Source organism: Lupinus angustifolius, chromosome LG14 (genome assembly GCF_001865875.1).
Source record: "Lupinus angustifolius cultivar Tanjil chromosome LG14, LupAngTanjil_v1.0, whole genome shotgun sequence".
Lineage (NCBI taxonomy): Eukaryota > Viridiplantae > Streptophyta > Magnoliopsida > Fabales > Fabaceae > Lupinus > Lupinus angustifolius.
Window position 1 is genome coordinate 4,037,224 of NC_032022.1, and position 17,135 is coordinate 4,054,358.

The window sequence follows — 17,135 nt, forward strand, 5'->3', positions numbered from 1 at the left end:
GAGAAAATACACATACAAAAAGTAAGACTTATCTACTATATGTAGCACAAAAAAAAATGGATTCCTTCTACTACCTCAAAATAACACTCACTGGGAAGGGATTAGCATATTATAGAAATAGTAATAGATATAATTTATGTAAAACAAGTTTTAACTACTTTATATATACATCCCCTAGATATATTAATGTAAAACCGGATTTTAATTACTTTTTTATCTCACTGGAAATATGTTCATGCTATTAGATTGGAATATATTGTATATGGTATGTTCTATTCAGAGGGATTTGTAAATATTCCATTCGAGAAAGATAAAATTTGAAACAATTGGGATTATTTTGGAGACTGGATTCACTTACTAATTCATGATCTGACATGTAAAGAATAAAAACTTCATTCTCGACTCTATGAGAATTCTTATGAAAGTCTTTCATTTGCTTCTCTTTGATGGAAGTTTGATTTTCCGAGAATGTATCCTAATTTTTGGCCTAATTCTTCATCATCATCCATGTGTTCACTTTCGAGAACAAAAATCTTCCCCCTACTAATGTTGTTATGGTTGAACCGGGGTTGAAGGAGAATGTCACTTACGGATGTCAAAGTTTAGACAGCGGGAATACTGCATGCGGTTCATGTCAAGAAGTGGTAAACCAGGTTGCATGGCAGCCTCCTCAAGTAGAGCTTGTCAAATTTGATTCACCTGTCTCCATTTTTGTCTTAATTTCTTGTTCAGGTCTAATGAGAAAGTGCCACTGAATTAAAAAAATTCTAAAAAATACAAATTATCATTTTTATATTACTTGGATGAACCTGATTGGTCCAGGACATAGGGACTATAAATTATATTGATGAGTGGCTTGATGTTTAGGATTATTGCAGGGCCTAGTTTATTCCTTGCGTTGAATAGGCTTTGTTTTGTTTATCCTTTCCCTTTCTGGATGGAAGTTATTTAACTGCCTTAACTACTTACTATATATAGTAGGGTTGCGTATCTTTGTAAGCACTTTTTCTCATTCAATGGAAAATCATTTCCACATTCTCTTTTTCTCTTGGGGCTGTAAGATGGTATCAGAGCAAAATTTGCTCTGATTCGTCTACATTCTTCGCAGATTCTCCGCAAATCTCATTTACGATTTCTTCTTCTTCTTCTTCTCTTCCTTCTTCGATTCTTCTACTTCTTCAAGTCTCCAATTTCTTCAATTCAATTCCGCATTTCTTCAATTCAACTCAATTCTTCTGCGATTTCTTCGATTCTTCAATAGATTCTTGAAATGGAAAATCAGAGCTTCGAGGATTACAATGTCAATCCTTCTAATCCCTATTTTCTTCACTCCAATGAAAGTCCTGCTCTAATCTTGGTTTCTCCTCTTCTGAATGGAAGAATTATCATTCCTGGTCTCGAGCTATGAAATTAGCTTTGCAATCTAAGAACAAGGTGAGATTCATAGATCAATCGTTGCCTCAACCACCACTAGTTCATCCTCTTAATGCACAATGGATTAGATGTAACACAATGGTGTTATCATGGTTACAACATTCTGTTGAAGAGGAAATTGTGAAATCCATCCTTTGGATTGATGATGCAACTGAAGTCTGGCAAGACCTCCATGACAGGTTCTCCCAGGGAGATGCTTTTCGTATAGTCGAGCTTCAAGAGGAGTTTTACAGAATGAATCAAGGTAATCAATCCATTTCTGATTACTTCACTCAATTAAAGATGCTTTGGAAGGAAATTGAGAATAACAGAGCCATAGGACGATGTAAGTGTGTTGTTACTTGTGATTGTGGCATAATTAATCAGGTCAATATGCATAGAGAGCAAGACTGTGTAATTCGGTTTCTTAAGGGATAGAATGATCAATATTCACAAGTCAGGTCTCAGATCATGTTAATAGAACATCTCCCCTCAACTAGCAACTTATTCTAAATGTTGACTCAACAAGAAAGACAATTAAGTGTTCCAATTTTTCCTGACCTGAAGGCCTTAGCCATTTAGTCTCAAGGACGCTCCCAATTCAAAAGCCTCAATAGTAATAGAAGGAGATGAAATAATTATTTCACAGGAAGAGGAAGAATGTCTTATAATGGTATAGGAAATGGTGGTAGATTCTGCACTTATTGTGAGAGGACAAATCACACTGTGGACACATGTTTTCTGAAACATGGCTATCATCCTGGTTATCACTACAATAAGTATGGCAAGGTGGCCAATATTGCTAGAAATGTTCCCAGCTTTCTTATGGAGATTGAATATGATCAGGATGGAATGCACCATCAGAACTAGGAGAATTTGGTTGCTGACAAAGGCAATAGAAACCAAGTTTTCATTGATGAGCAAGTTAGATCCATTTTGGAACTACTTGAGAGGAATAGAGCTGACACTAGCAAGGTGAACTTTGTTAAAACTGAACATACAACATCTGCAAATGCTGCTATGCCTTCACCTGCAGGTAATAAGTGTGTGGATTGGTTGATAGATACTAGAGCCACTAATCACATTGCTTGTGATATGAATACTTTTAACAGACAAATGTTTATGTCACCTGTGACAATTACCTTACCTAATGGAGAGAAAGTTACCACAATTGTCTTTGGCATAGTCATCCTTTCTCAGTCTCTCAGTTTCATGTCAATCTAGTGTCAGTTGCTAAGTTGGTTAAGTCACACAATTGTCGTTTAATTTTCACTCTTAATTCTTGTGTCATTATGCAGAACACTACTAGGAAAGTGATTGGTACAATTAGCTTAGAACAAGGCATGTATGTCATCAATGGTTTTAATCCCTTACACAAGAAGCATTCTCATGTCTCTGTCTCTCATTCTATAAGTACCAGCGCTTGTGACCTTTAACATCTAAGGTTTGGTCATGCATTACCTTCTTCTATGAAGACTCTATCTAGTCAATTTAATTGTATTCCTACTTGTAGTACACAAAATATACCTTGTGATGTCTATCATAGTTCCAAACATAAAAAATTACCCTTTTGTAATAGTGCTACTCATTCAAATAAAAGTTTTCAATTGTTGCATGTTGATATATGGGGTCCCTATTCCACTACTTCCATTTTTGGGCATAATTACTTTCTCACATTAGTTGATGATTTCACAAGATTCACTTGGGTAGTCATGATGAAAAGTAAGAGTGAAACCAGACAACATATTGTCAAATTTATCACCCTAGTTGAGAATCAGTTTAATGCTAAACTAAAAGCCATTAAGAGTGATAATGGAGTAGATTTCTTGATAAATGATTTCTTCTCTTCAAAAGGAATCCTTCATCAGAGGTCTTGTGTCTATACACCTCAAAATAATGGGGTTGTAGAGAGAAAACACCAACGCATTCTCAATGTTGCAAGAGCCATATTCTTTCAATCTTCTTTAACTCCCAATCTTTGGAACTTTGTTATACAACATGTTGTTCACATCATCAATAGGCTTCCTAGTCCCTTGCTTCATAATTTGAGTCCTTACTAACTCTTCTATGGTTCCCTACCTAATCTAGACTCCTTAAAGGTTTTTGGTTGTCTAGCATATGTCAGCACTATTGTTGTAGGGAGGGGTAAGTTTGACCCTAGGACTAGAACATGCTTGTTCCTAGGATATAAGGAAGGGACAAAAGGGTTTATCCTATATAATCTTGCTTCGAATGAGATCTTCACCTCTAGAGATGTCATATTCTATGAGAACTCCTTTCCTTTGTCTTTGTCTTCTCCTTCTACTAATTCAAAACACATTCATATTCCTCTTGTCAATCATCCACCTGAGTCTACTACACCATCCTTACTTGAGTCAAACACAATTCCTTTTTTTGAGTCAAACACAATTCCTTCTCTTGAGTCAAACACATCTTCTTCCCCTGAGTCAAACACATCATCTCCATCTAGGGCAATATCACCAATTCTTAGACAATCTAGAAGACTGAGAAGATCACCTTTTCATCTACAAGATTATCATTGCGCTCTTTCTCATATTGTCACTAACAACAATAATGTTTATGCCTCAATTGTTCTTTATCCCTTGTCCTTTGTTCTAGACTACTCAAAGTGTTGTCTTGCCTGTAAAAGTTTATGCTTAGCCATCTCTAGTACTCCTGATCCTACCACTTATAAACAGGTTGCTAAGTTGGATCACTGGCAAAAGGCCATGAATGATGAGCTACTAGCCTTGGCATAGAATGAAACATGGTCTTTGGTTTCTCTTCCACTAGGGAAAGTCCATATAGGGTGTAAATGGGTTTATAATACTAAGTTTCATGCTTATGGCACCCTTGAGAGACATAAGGCTAGGTTGGTTGCAAAGGGCTATACTCAGTTGGAAGGTGCGGATTTCTTTGATACCTTTTCTCCTGTGGTCAAAATTACCACTATTAGAATTGTTTTAGCCTTGGCAGCCATCAAATGTTGGTTTTTGGAACAACTAGATGTAAATAATACATTTCTGCATGGAGATTTGCAGGAAGAGGTCTGCATGAATCCTCCTCCTGGACTTGTTCTTGATGATCCACATCATGTTTGCAAGTTGCACAAATCCCTCTATGGGTTAAAGTAGGCTAGTAGAGAGTGGCATACCACCTCATCCTCTGCCTTGATTTCCTTAGGCTATGACCACTCCCAAGCAGATCAAGCTCTCTTCACTAAATCCAATCCTCATTCTTTTACTGACATACTGGTATATGTGGATGACATGGTATTAACTGGAGATAGTCTTGATGAGATTCTTCATGTCAAGCAATTTCTTGATTACACATTCAAAATCAAAGACTTAGGCACTCTCAGATTTCTCTTAGGTCTAGAAATTGCTAGAACTAAGGATGGCATACACTTGAATCAGAGAAAGTATGCACTACCTCTATTTGAAGATTCAGGATCCTTGGCTGTTAAGCCTTCTCAGATTCCCTTTGATCTTTCCCTCAAGTTGCAGCTTGAGCAAGACACTCCCTTCTCTGATGTCCTCTGCTATAGAAGACTTGTTGGGAGACTACTCTACTTTATCATTTTTAGGCCTGACATTGCTTATGCAGTCCAACAATTGAGTCTATTTATGTGTAAACCTATGGATATGCACTACAAGGAAGCTCTTAGAGTCCTTCACTATCTAAAATCTTCTCATGCCCAAGGTCTTTTTTTCTCTTGTGCTTCCACACTCAAACTTGATGGTTTTGCTGATTCAGATTGGGCATGTTGTTTGGATTCTAGGAAATCCATTACAGGTTTTTGCATTTTTCTTGGCTCTTCACTCATCTCTTGGAAGTCCAAGAAGCATAACACAGTTAGTAAGTCATCTTCAAAGGCTGAGTATAGAGCATTAGGAAGATTGGCTTGTGAATTGCAATGGCTCAATTACTTATTTGTCGACTTGCACATTCCTCTCCTCAATCCTGCCTTAGTTTACTGTGATAACAAATCAGCCATTTATTTGGCTCACAATCCTGTTTTCCATGAGAGATCCAAACATATTGAGGTTGATTGCCATGTGATTCGTGAGAAGATTAAAAAAGGATTGCTTCATCTCCTTCCCATTGCTTCTGCTAACCAGTTGGTTGATGCATTTACCAAGTCATTACCCCTACTTCCTTCAAAGCCTTTTTGTCCAAGTTGGGATTGTGTTCTCTACACCATCCAACTTGAGGGGGGTGTAAATTATATTGATGATTGGCTTGATGTTTTAGATTATTTCAGGGTCTAGTTTATTCCTTACATTGAATAGGCTTTGTTTTGTTTATCCTTTCCCTTTCTGGATGGAAGTTATTTAACTGCCTTAACTACCTACTATATATAGTAGGTTTGTGTATCTTTGTAAGCACTTTTTCTCATTCAATGGAAAATCATTTCCACATTCTCTTTTTCTCTTTGGATTGTAAGAGGGACATAGTCATTTTGGGATAGAGGATCCTAATATTGGTTTGGTGGTTTGTCATTATCATGGTTCTTTTCCGGTGCAAAGTTAGGAAATCTCAGTTCTTATCATCTGTATTCATTTTATTTTTCATAAGCAAAGATTTTTTTGACAAGGAATGGTAACTTGTGTAACTGTAATGATTCAAACCTTGATGTTCAATGGCTAGATTGTGTTGGGGTGTGAAGCTATAGAAGCTCAATTCCTATAATCAGTTTCTTATTTTATTTTTTATAGGTAAAAATTTTGACAGAGAATGAGAACTTGTGTAGCTGTCACAATTTGAACTTTGAACCATTGCGCTTAATGCCTAGCACGAAGCATGAGCAATTTTGAATGCTCTCCATGTAGCCATAGAGAAATATTGGCCATTCATCCCCGTTGAGAGTGACTATCAAAAGGCGATTGAAGATTTAAAACCTCAGAAGATAATAGAGGATATCAAGTTCAACCCATCCAAGTCTCTCCCAAATGGTAAAGTCGGTATCTTAAATCGCAACTTTATTACGTCGTGTTTATAGCAATTGTGAAAAGTTGTGGGAAAATACGGGTTCCCAAATCTGTTGTTGCCTTCAGTTTTACATTGTCATGCGGTGGAGTTGGATCTGGTTAGAGAGTGTGGAAAAAGGTGACGTGAGTGAGTGGGTAAGGTTGGAAGAGTAAGTAGTTTTCGAAAAATGAAAAAAAGTTGGGGTTAAAATGAAATCTCAATTCAAAAACATGTATTTCAATCCAAGTGATTAAAAAATAACCAATAGCTAAAGCTTATCAAGGTTCTACCCCAACTAAATTATAGAATCCATATCTATTTTTAGTCCAAGGTAATCATTGATTCTGCCATTAGCTTGATGAACATCCTTACAAGAACATAGAAATAGGGGGGATCAACCATGTTGCTATCGTCACCTTCCAGTGCATAAACTGATAAACATGCACACTATAAATGTTAAATGGAAAAACAGCAACATGAAACAACAAAACAAGCCATCATCTCTAATATAATCATCATTATAATTGCACTCTTAGGGTTCATTTATAAGTTGGATTTTGGAGGAAAACGAATAAAAAAGAAAGACTTAAGCCTTCCATTTATCTCTTTTCCCCTCTAAAACCCAACTCGCAAACAGACTCTTAGGGTTAGTTTGGGAGTTGGATTTTGGAGGGGAAGGAAGGGAAAGGGAAGGCTTGGGAGCCATGAAATATACTTGTGAGATGGCTCCCAAGCCTTCCTTTTCCCTTCCTTCCGCTCCAAAATCCAACTCACAAATTAACCCTTAGTGTTTGTTTGCAAGTTGGTTTCAAGAGGGTAACGAAGAGAAATGCATGTAAGCCATAAAATACACTTGCGATATAACTTTGAAACTTCCATTTTCTCTTCCTTCCCCTCCAAAACTTAGCTCACAAACTAAACCCAAGGGAGATTAGAAAGAAAAAACACAATTGAGAATAAAATGGAATCTAAATCCAAAATAACTGAATTTTCTGTTTTCTCAATGTACTCTACTCTCTAATATCAACTAAATTGGCCTCTAAAAATAAAATCCGAATCAGATTTACGCCTCTAATTTCAAAGGTGGGCACTGCCACTAATCAAAATACAGCCACCACCTTTACATGAACCCTAAAGTTTGAAAATTACAATGGAAAAAATCAGAAAAATTGTTCTCTGAATTGAATTCTATATATATTACAAATGCTATTGAAGGATTATGCTACCAGCTAAACTAATGCTAAGGTGGGCCAAGCACAATGACAACCCAAGAATGCAACAGTCAAGAAGATTTTTTCAATGCTATTCCACTAGGAAGAAACCTAATGCGGCTACAATGTTTTAATTTCGCTAGAGCTTCTTGTGACTTACCAAGCAAGAGATCCACAAAAACTGCAGTAAGTGTAGCTTCTGGACAGTTTGGTGATATGGATAATGCCTCTGTAATCAATATTTGGGCCCGCGCTAAGTCACCCTGCCTTGCAGACATCGCCGCAAAATTTGCATAAATTGTTGCCCGTGCCTCCTCTGGTTTGATGAAAACAATCCTTTGAGTGCCCTCAAGAGAAGAATTATTGGCTGTTGTAGATCCTCTATTTGCCTCTTCAAATTCACAAGTGCTCTCCATTTGCCATTTCTCAATATCCTCTGAGATAAAAGGCAATTCAACAGTGTTTACCCCGGACAAATAAAACGACAAATGCTCTGCAGCTTCCTTCGGTCTGTTTAGCAAGCAGAGAGCCTCTGCTGCATAAACATGGCCTAGAAAGACATAAATTCTGGAACATTCTGGAATTTCTAAGAGTAATCTTGCAACTAAGAGTGCCTTAACAGGGTTGTCCAGTTCCAGCTCCACATATGCTAGATTAGCAAGAACAGCCTGCTTAATCAACTGGTTTTCTTTTCTGCATGTTCCCTCATAATATGAGAGGGAGTTCTGAATGAGTTGCTTACTGGTTCCTCCCTTTTGTTCTTTTGTATCCATATTTGAATTAACCTGAGCTAAACCAACTGCTACTGAAAACGATTTTGAATCAATGCCGTGTATGTTTTTATGATTTGAAGTCTTTGAAGACAACACTTCACTTGAATCAGTTTCCTCAACCAAAGAATTCGGCAGCAAACCGGACTGTAAACACTCTGCACTACAGGAATCCAGCAAGAGCAGAACATTTAAGAGACATTGTCGGGCAAGGGACATTGATAACTTTAGCTGCCCATCATTGCTCAGACAACAATCGCCACTTCTATAAGATTCCATGTGTCCATTTCTAGGACCTTGATCTTCCACAACAAGTTGCCTCCATTTTCCGTTTCCAACAACACAAACATCAACCTCTGAGATCTCTGATGGAGCCCTACTTGATTTAATTAGACCGTTCTCTAAAGCCATAAGACAGCACTCCGAGAGTCTGAGCCACAATAGAGGCTGTCGGTATAAAATCAAACTGGCCTTCTGAAAACAATGAGCAGCATGTATTGGCTTCTTACAAAGCAAGTACTGCAGACCAGAGTTATAAATTATTAACAGAGAGTTGTCCCTTGAAAAAGTAGCTAGCTTTAACGGTTGGTCTTTTCGAACGGATGAAATATTAGTCAATGCTTTTGTGAAGAATAATGATGATGTCTGGAGTTTCCCCAGTTGAAAATATATGCACCCAAGATTATTGTTGAACATGCTTGAAAATTCAGCATCTGTCGAATTACTTGATGCCATCAGTAATTTTATTGCCTTGTGGTGGTTACCACGAGCATATTCAAGCTGAGATTTCAAAAGAAGAGCCATGGATAAATCTCTTCCATGTGCAATGTTCATAACCAGCTTGACTTCACGTTTTGCTAGCTTCAAGTTTCTAGTAAGTAGTAGAAATCGAACCTTGTAAAGTTGCAACCTAAGCTTTAAATCAAAAGTAGAAAACCTACCAACTAAAGCCTTCAAAATATCATTTGGGGATGGTCCCAATGGCCTCCTTAAACTTCTTTTTTTGATCGGCAGCCTCCCTAATCGCTGTCTACCCATACCCAAAAGCACGGCTTCATAATCAAGTGAATCATCAGATAAAGCTCCAGATAGATTATTTTCAGAGGCATCAGCACTTGGTTCTAAATCTAAATTGGATGCATCAGCAATGGATGCACTATTGGGAACAGAGGACGACTTTGTAATTTGATTTGTAGATTTTTCTTGTGTGGTGTTCCCATTGTCTCCTTGACTGACATTACCAACGCCAAGTGCCTTTTCTAGATAAGCCAACACATCCTAAACAAAATAGATTCCAGCATCAGAAAAGTTTAATACAATGACCAAAGCTAAGATAAAAACACACAACTTTAAGACATTTACTCAAAAAGTCAAAAACTAATTAGCATAAAAGTAATTAGCAATGGCAGGCTAGTGTTAGGAGCTAAAATGTGAGAAGAATCTAAATCTTAAAAAATAATGTTTCTACTAATCATAATTTAAAAAGATAATGTCATTTACAGATTTTCTATCTTTGATGACTGAGAATTACAATACATGTAAATAGGATATAATAACAAAGAACACCTCCCAATAGATACAAATAAAACAACCGACAGATTAACTCCAAAATTCACCATCCAGAAAAGGTTCAGAATAGAAATTTTAGGTAATCAACTACTTGGTATATAAAATGACAAATGGAATAGAAGAAAAAGATACATGAACGAAATAAAGTTATCCAGACATTCTACATGTTCAACAAGAGAAGCTGACAAGGTCATTCAAAACTTATTTGCAATTAATGCCACCACTAACCTAATGCTCCATTCATACAAACTATCATTGGCACTTGCAGCCTCTTCTCATAACATACTAAATAGCCCCTTAAATTCTCATTAGGAAAAAGAACTATTCAGACAAATCTGTGTTGAGTGAGCATCTCCATTACTCTGATACTTTTGAAACGTTCAATAGTCACTGCTCTTGGAAAGCTGAAATACTAATATCCATATATTTCATGCTCTTAAGCTAGACTGTGCAGTTTCTTGAAAATGCAAACCATCACCAATAAAAGGCTGCCAATACACTATTAATAAGCTCCTACTATTTTCACTGCCTAAAACTTCCAGAAGTAAATCTGTTGTTTCCGGGATCACTCAATGCTTGGCAAAACATATTTGAGAAAGAAACTTCTTAGCATCCCTTGCATTCATATTATAAAAATATATTAAATAAATCAATCCATCTCCAGATATTGAAGGTTGCCACCAAAATAAGAGAAAGAACAATTATAAAAATAAATTAAGTGTCAAGGGATTGGGCTTCTTACCTTATATATATAGAATAGGTATTGGCATAAAGTTAATGCTAACTGCTAATTGTCACACTTATCGAGTCACATAGTAAAATATATTTTTCAATTTTCTCCTCTTTACATCTCTTACCTCTTTTCTATCTACAACAAAAAAGCTTTTCACCTTTTCTATCCATCCAATCACTAAAATATCAGCATGGTATTAGAAAAGTATCGTCCTCGGTTGCCAAAATCAATTAAAATGTAAAATTTACAATTCTACAATCCTGTGATGAATCATCTTAACTTGCCTCAAAACTTGTTGCTTGATAAACCCGGTGATAGATCAAACCAAAATAAACTCACTGGACAAGGTCATATATTGGTTAGGAACATCAGACAACTGATAATAGGTTTGCAATTGATTCTTAAATTGCCTTATATGGAGTTGGAGGGTTAGATATGCTAATAATTTTATTTAAGGTTTAGGGTTTGACATAACAAGATGGTACCATTTGACCCATGTAGCCTGTGCCACCTGATGGCAGAACCCTTTGGTGGTGGTTATTATTGCATGCTTTTAATTATAACTGGGAATATGAAATTTCCCCCCTAAATACTAGCTATCAATTCATAGCCGTTCCTTGACACTATATGGTACCGCTTAAGGGTCGTTTGCAAGTTAAGTTTTGGAGGGGAAGGGAGGGAAATAGAAGGCCTTAGACTCATTTGACAAGTGTATTTCATAGTTCTCAAGTCTTCCCTTTCCATTCCTTCCCCTCCAAAATCCAATTCGCAAACAGACCCTAAGGGGAGTGCTGAAAACTATGTAAACAATATACATATTTACTGTACAAGCTAACCAAACATTGTACTAATGTAAATATTGTTTTGAAATTATTATGCTCTATATAAACAAGCCCTTGTTGTCTAATTGCGACATACAGGTTTCATTATGATAGGGTAGGCATAGGGTAGTAGAAAAGAGGTTTGTTGTTAGGAGTTGTTTGCATTAAATAAAGAGGGAATTCCTAGAATACCCTTACTAGTTAGTTAGATTAGTGTATTATATGTATAAATAGAGGAAGGAAAGCTTGTAAGAAGTAGTTTTTGGAGAAGTTGTAAATGGGGAACTGATTTAGGAAATCAGTTAGGGAAGTTACTCTCTTGTGGAAGGAGTTCTTCATCATTGTATACACATTTTCAGCAATAATACAAGTTACTGATCAAGATCACATTGATCTTGCATCTATTCTTCTTCTATTTTCTGTTTCTACATTCTGATTTGATACCAGTTCTAACACATTATGTCTCACTTTTTTTTCCACCCAAACCATACTTGCTTCAAACAACTTCAGGCCACAATGATGTAGATTGTAGAGGAAAACGCCGAAGCTACTTAGCTTCCAAAGAGATATTCTTGGAAACCAAATTACCAATACCCAATCCCCTCCTTTCTAGATCTACAACACACCTTCCAACTCATAAGATGGTTTCTACTTAATATACCCAACAAAAGGAAATATCACAGCCACTGATATTCAAAAAGGGAGAGAAATTATAATAGCATCTCACATGAGGAACATCAAGAATTTTTCTACCAAAATAAAGCACACTGATTCAGAAATGGTATCAAAGAGAATCTCACTCACTGAGTAACTACTAATTATCTTACGAACATTCTTGAAACCCTTCTAATAGGAAAAAAATCCTAAACTTTGATAGACCTACCCCTTATAAGAACAAGACTTATAAAAGTAGAATTCATATGAAATTCTATTTTACAATTATAGATGAGTTTTCCAAACACCTTAAGAAAGTCAGCTATGACAATATCCCAATGGTTTTCAAAGAAATAAAAACTGAAACCATTCAAACTAGGATCTTTCTCTATCTCCAAGCTTTATTAGAAGAAATATGATACAACAATAAAAGGTCTACAAGCCATATCCTAAAAAAAAACAAAGTACAAACCTAGTAATCTCGTCAACAATAACACCACAATACCCCTAACAACACTATAGCCCGAATTCTTTAATAAGGTGTTTTGTCCATCTCCAGAAGGCCAGTATATGAAAAAGCGTTGAATTGGTAACCCCATTCTTTGCCCAATTAATTCTCAACTTTTGTAACTAACTCATTTCTTCCCTAAAAGAAGCATCTCTAGTTCAAGTCTCAAACTCGACCTCCTGACACAAATGTTGTGATAGTACCCTTTAAATCCAATCTATGCAACAAGTCAAGCTCTCTTAAATATCTCCTTTCTCTTGCTTGAGGGCCAGTGTCTTGCCTTAGCAGGGCCCATGTTAGGTCGAAGTCGAATTGAAAAATGGTGTATGTAGCTATTGGGCTTAAGGAAATATAGCTTTTAGCCTATTTGTAAGCACCTAATCCAACATTTTCTTAATCCAAATTTACCCAGTGACAGATGTATTCAACTCTTTCAAACTTTCCTTGAGAATATTTAATTTCATCATGAACTTATAACCTTCCCAATTATCAATAAAGTTCTACCCCAGACGAGGTGAACAGAGAAGAAGCCGAAGAAAAGACAAGGTGAACAAAGCTCCTACATGCAGCACGGTGCTAGAGAGACAGTCTATGGAATATTTGTGTTGGTTTCTAGCACCAGTTTACTATGGTCTGATCAGAAAAGAGGAGGAATATCTAGTCCAAGAGTGTCAACCGTTGGGTGAAGTTTCGGTGGAATAAAGAAGGCTCGATAAGTCCTCCTCAGACAAAAGGTTGAGGAGAGAAAAGGGACAATTTCATATTCTTTACTCTTTTACAATGTATCCTTCCAGGTATATTATTATCAGATTTATGCACAACTTGTAGTCATGAAAAAGCAGCCATTTTACTAGTCAAAGACAATGAGTAAAACACAATGACGATAGTCATGATAAAAACTTAAAAAGACTAATAATCTTTTTTATATAACTAAAAAACATATAACATGTAATCTAAAGTTTACTATTATCAATGTAGAATGAATAACAATTCAATATCTATCAAATGGAGATAAATTAATCTCATGTACAAACCACATGACATATACAGTGTGATTTTCATGCTATTGATCTACTGTTCCTTTGGCTAACTTAGTTTAGCAGGAAAGTAAAGGGTAAGCACACATATTTGTTTCTAAGATGTATAATAGTCACACATATATTTGTTTCTAAGATGGCTATCTCAGTACATAGCCAGGAAATAACTAGCCAAATCACTAATCAAGACATAAAACAAAAATGTACTAATAAAGTATAAAAGTTATGGTTACCAGCAACAAATAGATTATGTAAAAAAGTACAACCTTTAAAAGGTAAATCAACTAAATAAATTATCAAATAGAACTTACAGCTGATTTTGATGCATCATGGCAAGCCAGGGAAGCATCCAGCAACAAAAGGCAAATATGTAGAGCTATTGTCTGCTTTTGGAAAGACCGAAAGACACCCCAAAAAAAGACATCAATTACATCATTGCAGCATCTAGAATAAAATAAAATTGAGTGTCATACAACATACCTCATTTATGGGTTCAATATTTTGAAAGAGGGGTTCCAAAACAGCTAATGTCTTTGCATAGTCATGAAGATGGAACCAAATTATGGCCTAAAGAGATTAAAGTAACAAAACCACATAAACAAAGATATCATGAACTAACTATTAAAATCAACAACTGAGAATAAAATGAAGTTAACATTAATATGAGGAAAAAATGAACATACAATATTTAAGGTTGCCACAGAAGAGTTAAATTCATCTGTATACATAGTGATGCTGTTTGCACCTGAAAAATGGTGCTCCAAATCATTCCTTCCTTGGGATCCTAACACAACTTTGTTTCCCATACTGTTAACCGACTCTTCTTGTTCGACAGAAGCCAGAGCAAGTTCATCACTTTTCTTCTGAACCAACCCCAGCAATAAAAAACATGGAGTAAGTACAAATAAAGCAGACAAAGGAGCTTCAAACTGCAACTCAAATTATCTAAATCAACATAAGTCAATTTAAACCTTAAATTTGAAAACCATCTCTGCTTCACTACAACGTTAAAGGGAATAAGGGATAAAACCTGTGAGAACATAAAACCCAAATTACCAAAAACTAGGGAAGACTTCCTACCTTCTTCAATGAACTCTACTTTATAAATATTGAATGAGGAAAACCTATCCAACTTTAAATCCTATGGATACATCTATATTTTCCAACATTAATAATATCAGAAGCAATGCCCAGAAGAAAAAATTCAGAAAATATAAACAAAAATTGTAATAAACTATCAATTAATGTATACAATTCCAATTTTCAAACAGGTAGCAAAAACTTATTTCTCTGCATTCTTATTTCAATGAAAAAAGCCAACTAGTGAATATAAAATCAAGAGAACCTTTCAGAAATCAGTATAGTAGTATAGACCAATTTATATGGTTAAATTATAAACATTCACTCCACCAACTGAAGTCAAGAGCCGATTCATTGATTTGTTGGCCCCAAAATATTTACATGCATAGAGGCATACAAACTACTAATAAAAAAAGGGCGGCCCAGGGCATGAGACTCCCACCTAGTGGGGTCTGGGGAGGTTAGATGTGTGCAGCCTTACTCTCATAAGCGAAGATGTTTTTCCAAGATTTGAACTCATGACCTCCAAGTCACAAACAAACAACCTTAATGATATTTTTAAACTTAAAATAGCCCAAATTATGACCTATGTAGTATACCATCAACATAATCTAGTCGTCCTTTTCTTAAATCATAGTTGGTGTTAGTGTCATTCAATTCAAATTTTTTAATCCATAAAGGAAAACCACATGGTTTACCTCAAACCCCTTCCAAGAAAAACATACTTAGCACAAAAATGAAACTTCACAAAAATAACAAGGACAAAGTAAAGTTCAAAATAGCATACCTTGATGCCACTAAGTAATTCAAGCAACTTTTTGGGATCTGAACAATCATCTCGGAAATGTTCTGCAATTGCAATATTATGAAGGACCTGAAATATTAGGATTGAAAACCTTAAACAGTAGGATGTAGAAAAAATAGTGCAAAAGATAGAATAAATAATACATAACACAAGTATAACACAAAAATTTCTGGCTTATATATATTAGTGAAAAACAGAGAAAAAAAGGGAGATAATTTGCATCTTATAATGGAGGTCCAAAAGCAACCAGTAACCCTCGTAAATACCGGTGGCACTAGCATGAAGTAATCAGTTAAAAACTAACAAGTCATGATAAAAAGAAATTTGTAAACCCAATCAATTGATAAAGCTACTCATGATCAAGAACTCAAAATCCTTCTCGACAAATCATTCAAACTTTCAAAGGCATGCGTCTCTTCTACAAATCTACAAAGTTTATCCACACATTCAATGTTCTTACTCCTTACACGACATGGTGCAAACGTATCCCCATACACACTCAAAATATTTACATGAATAAATACAAGATCAGTTGCACTCATAGACACACATGACTCATTGACACAACACATCCAATGCAAAGCAAAGAGCTCAATCGCCTTCTTGATTTAAGACTCGTAATTGTGTTTTCCGCGACACGGAGAGTTTTGCCACTTAAATGGTTTTTCCCAGATCAACTCGAATTATTCACAATCCAAAGTGATTTCCAACCATAGATACACATCATAAGATTCATTACAAGTTCTTACTAGCTCCGGCACCAAAATATAATAAAAAAATAACTAATCATATAATGTATCTACCTCAGTTAGACAACAAGATTATATAAACTATGGTATAAACAAGGATCAATGAAGAAAAAAGAAGCATGGAACAGATTCAAGAATGAAGTGATAACATTACCTTTGGATCGTGTTGTTTATTATTGTGCAAAAGCTGGTTCAAGACCTCGACACATTCAGCGAACTTTGATGACTGGAAATGAGAGGCTGCGTCTTTTGCGAGTGATACAGTGACATTGGAAACGGCGTCGTCGGAATCGGTTGTCGCCGGAGAAGCGTTGCGTGCGGTTGTTGACGACGGCGATGAATCTCGAGCGTCCATGTTGAGATGAACAAGTAACCGAGGACCTAAAATTGAGTGAAGATTTTAGGAGTACTTTGCTGAGAGAGAGTGGCTGAATCGGATAATATGAAATGAAAATTTTCAAAAATGTATTTTTCCAAGACTAACATAAAATTCAAAATTAAAGCGAGCTATCTTTATAAATATTGTTAGGGGCCTAAAGAATTTGGGTTAAGAACGCTGAAAGCAATGGAATCCAACCAAACTATAAAGTAGGGTTCTGTTTTGTGGTTTAGTTTAATTAATTTTTTAAGAAACTATTTATGTTCAAGGTAAGGTTTTAGAAATTTATGAACCATTGGAACTGAATCGAACAACATATTAAAGACATGTATATTATAGAATAATGTTGTATTGTTGTTTGAATTATTCAATCAATTTTATGTGAATTATGGTGGTATATATATATATTACTAAATTGTTATTGTGTTAATGTTA

At 35.7% G+C, this 17,135-nt stretch overlaps 1 protein-coding gene across 5 annotated transcripts; it reads right to left on the reverse strand.

Moving 5' to 3' along the window:
• LOC109326064 (CCR4-NOT transcription complex subunit 10-like) lies at positions 7,661-16,788 on the reverse strand. Of its 5 annotated transcripts, XM_019558715.1 has the most exons (8): positions 16,476-16,788; positions 15,555-15,641; positions 14,371-14,550; positions 14,168-14,254; positions 13,999-14,073; positions 9,393-9,643; positions 8,509-9,362; positions 7,661-8,391 (listed from the first exon to the last, which is right to left on the reverse strand). In XM_019558715.1, exons 1-8 carry the CDS (start codon positions 16,674-16,676, stop codon positions 7,667-7,669), a joined length of 2,460 nt encoding a protein of 819 aa, XP_019414260.1. In that variant the 5' UTR covers positions 16,677-16,788; the 3' UTR covers positions 7,661-7,666. The 5 variants fall into 5 exon arrangements, with proteins under 5 accessions (XP_019414260.1, XP_019414259.1, XP_019414258.1 ...); XM_019558714.1 differs by having other exon boundaries at positions 7,661-9,362; XM_019558713.1 differs by having other exon boundaries at positions 7,661-9,643; positions 13,999-14,070; positions 14,371-14,547.

Coding starts and splice junctions, on each gene's coding strand:
- LOC109326064 (XM_019558711.1), bottom strand. CDS start 16,676: ATGGACGCTCGAGATTCATCGCCGTCGTCAACAACCGCACGCAACGCT. Junction 14,551..15,554: donor AATTACTTAGTGGCATCAAG/GTATGCTATTTT, acceptor GGGTTGGTTCAG/AAGAAAAGTGATGAACTTGC. Junction 14,074..14,167: donor ATATTGAACCCATAAATGAG/GTATGTTGTATG, acceptor TCTTTCCAAAAG/CAGACAATAGCTCTACATAT.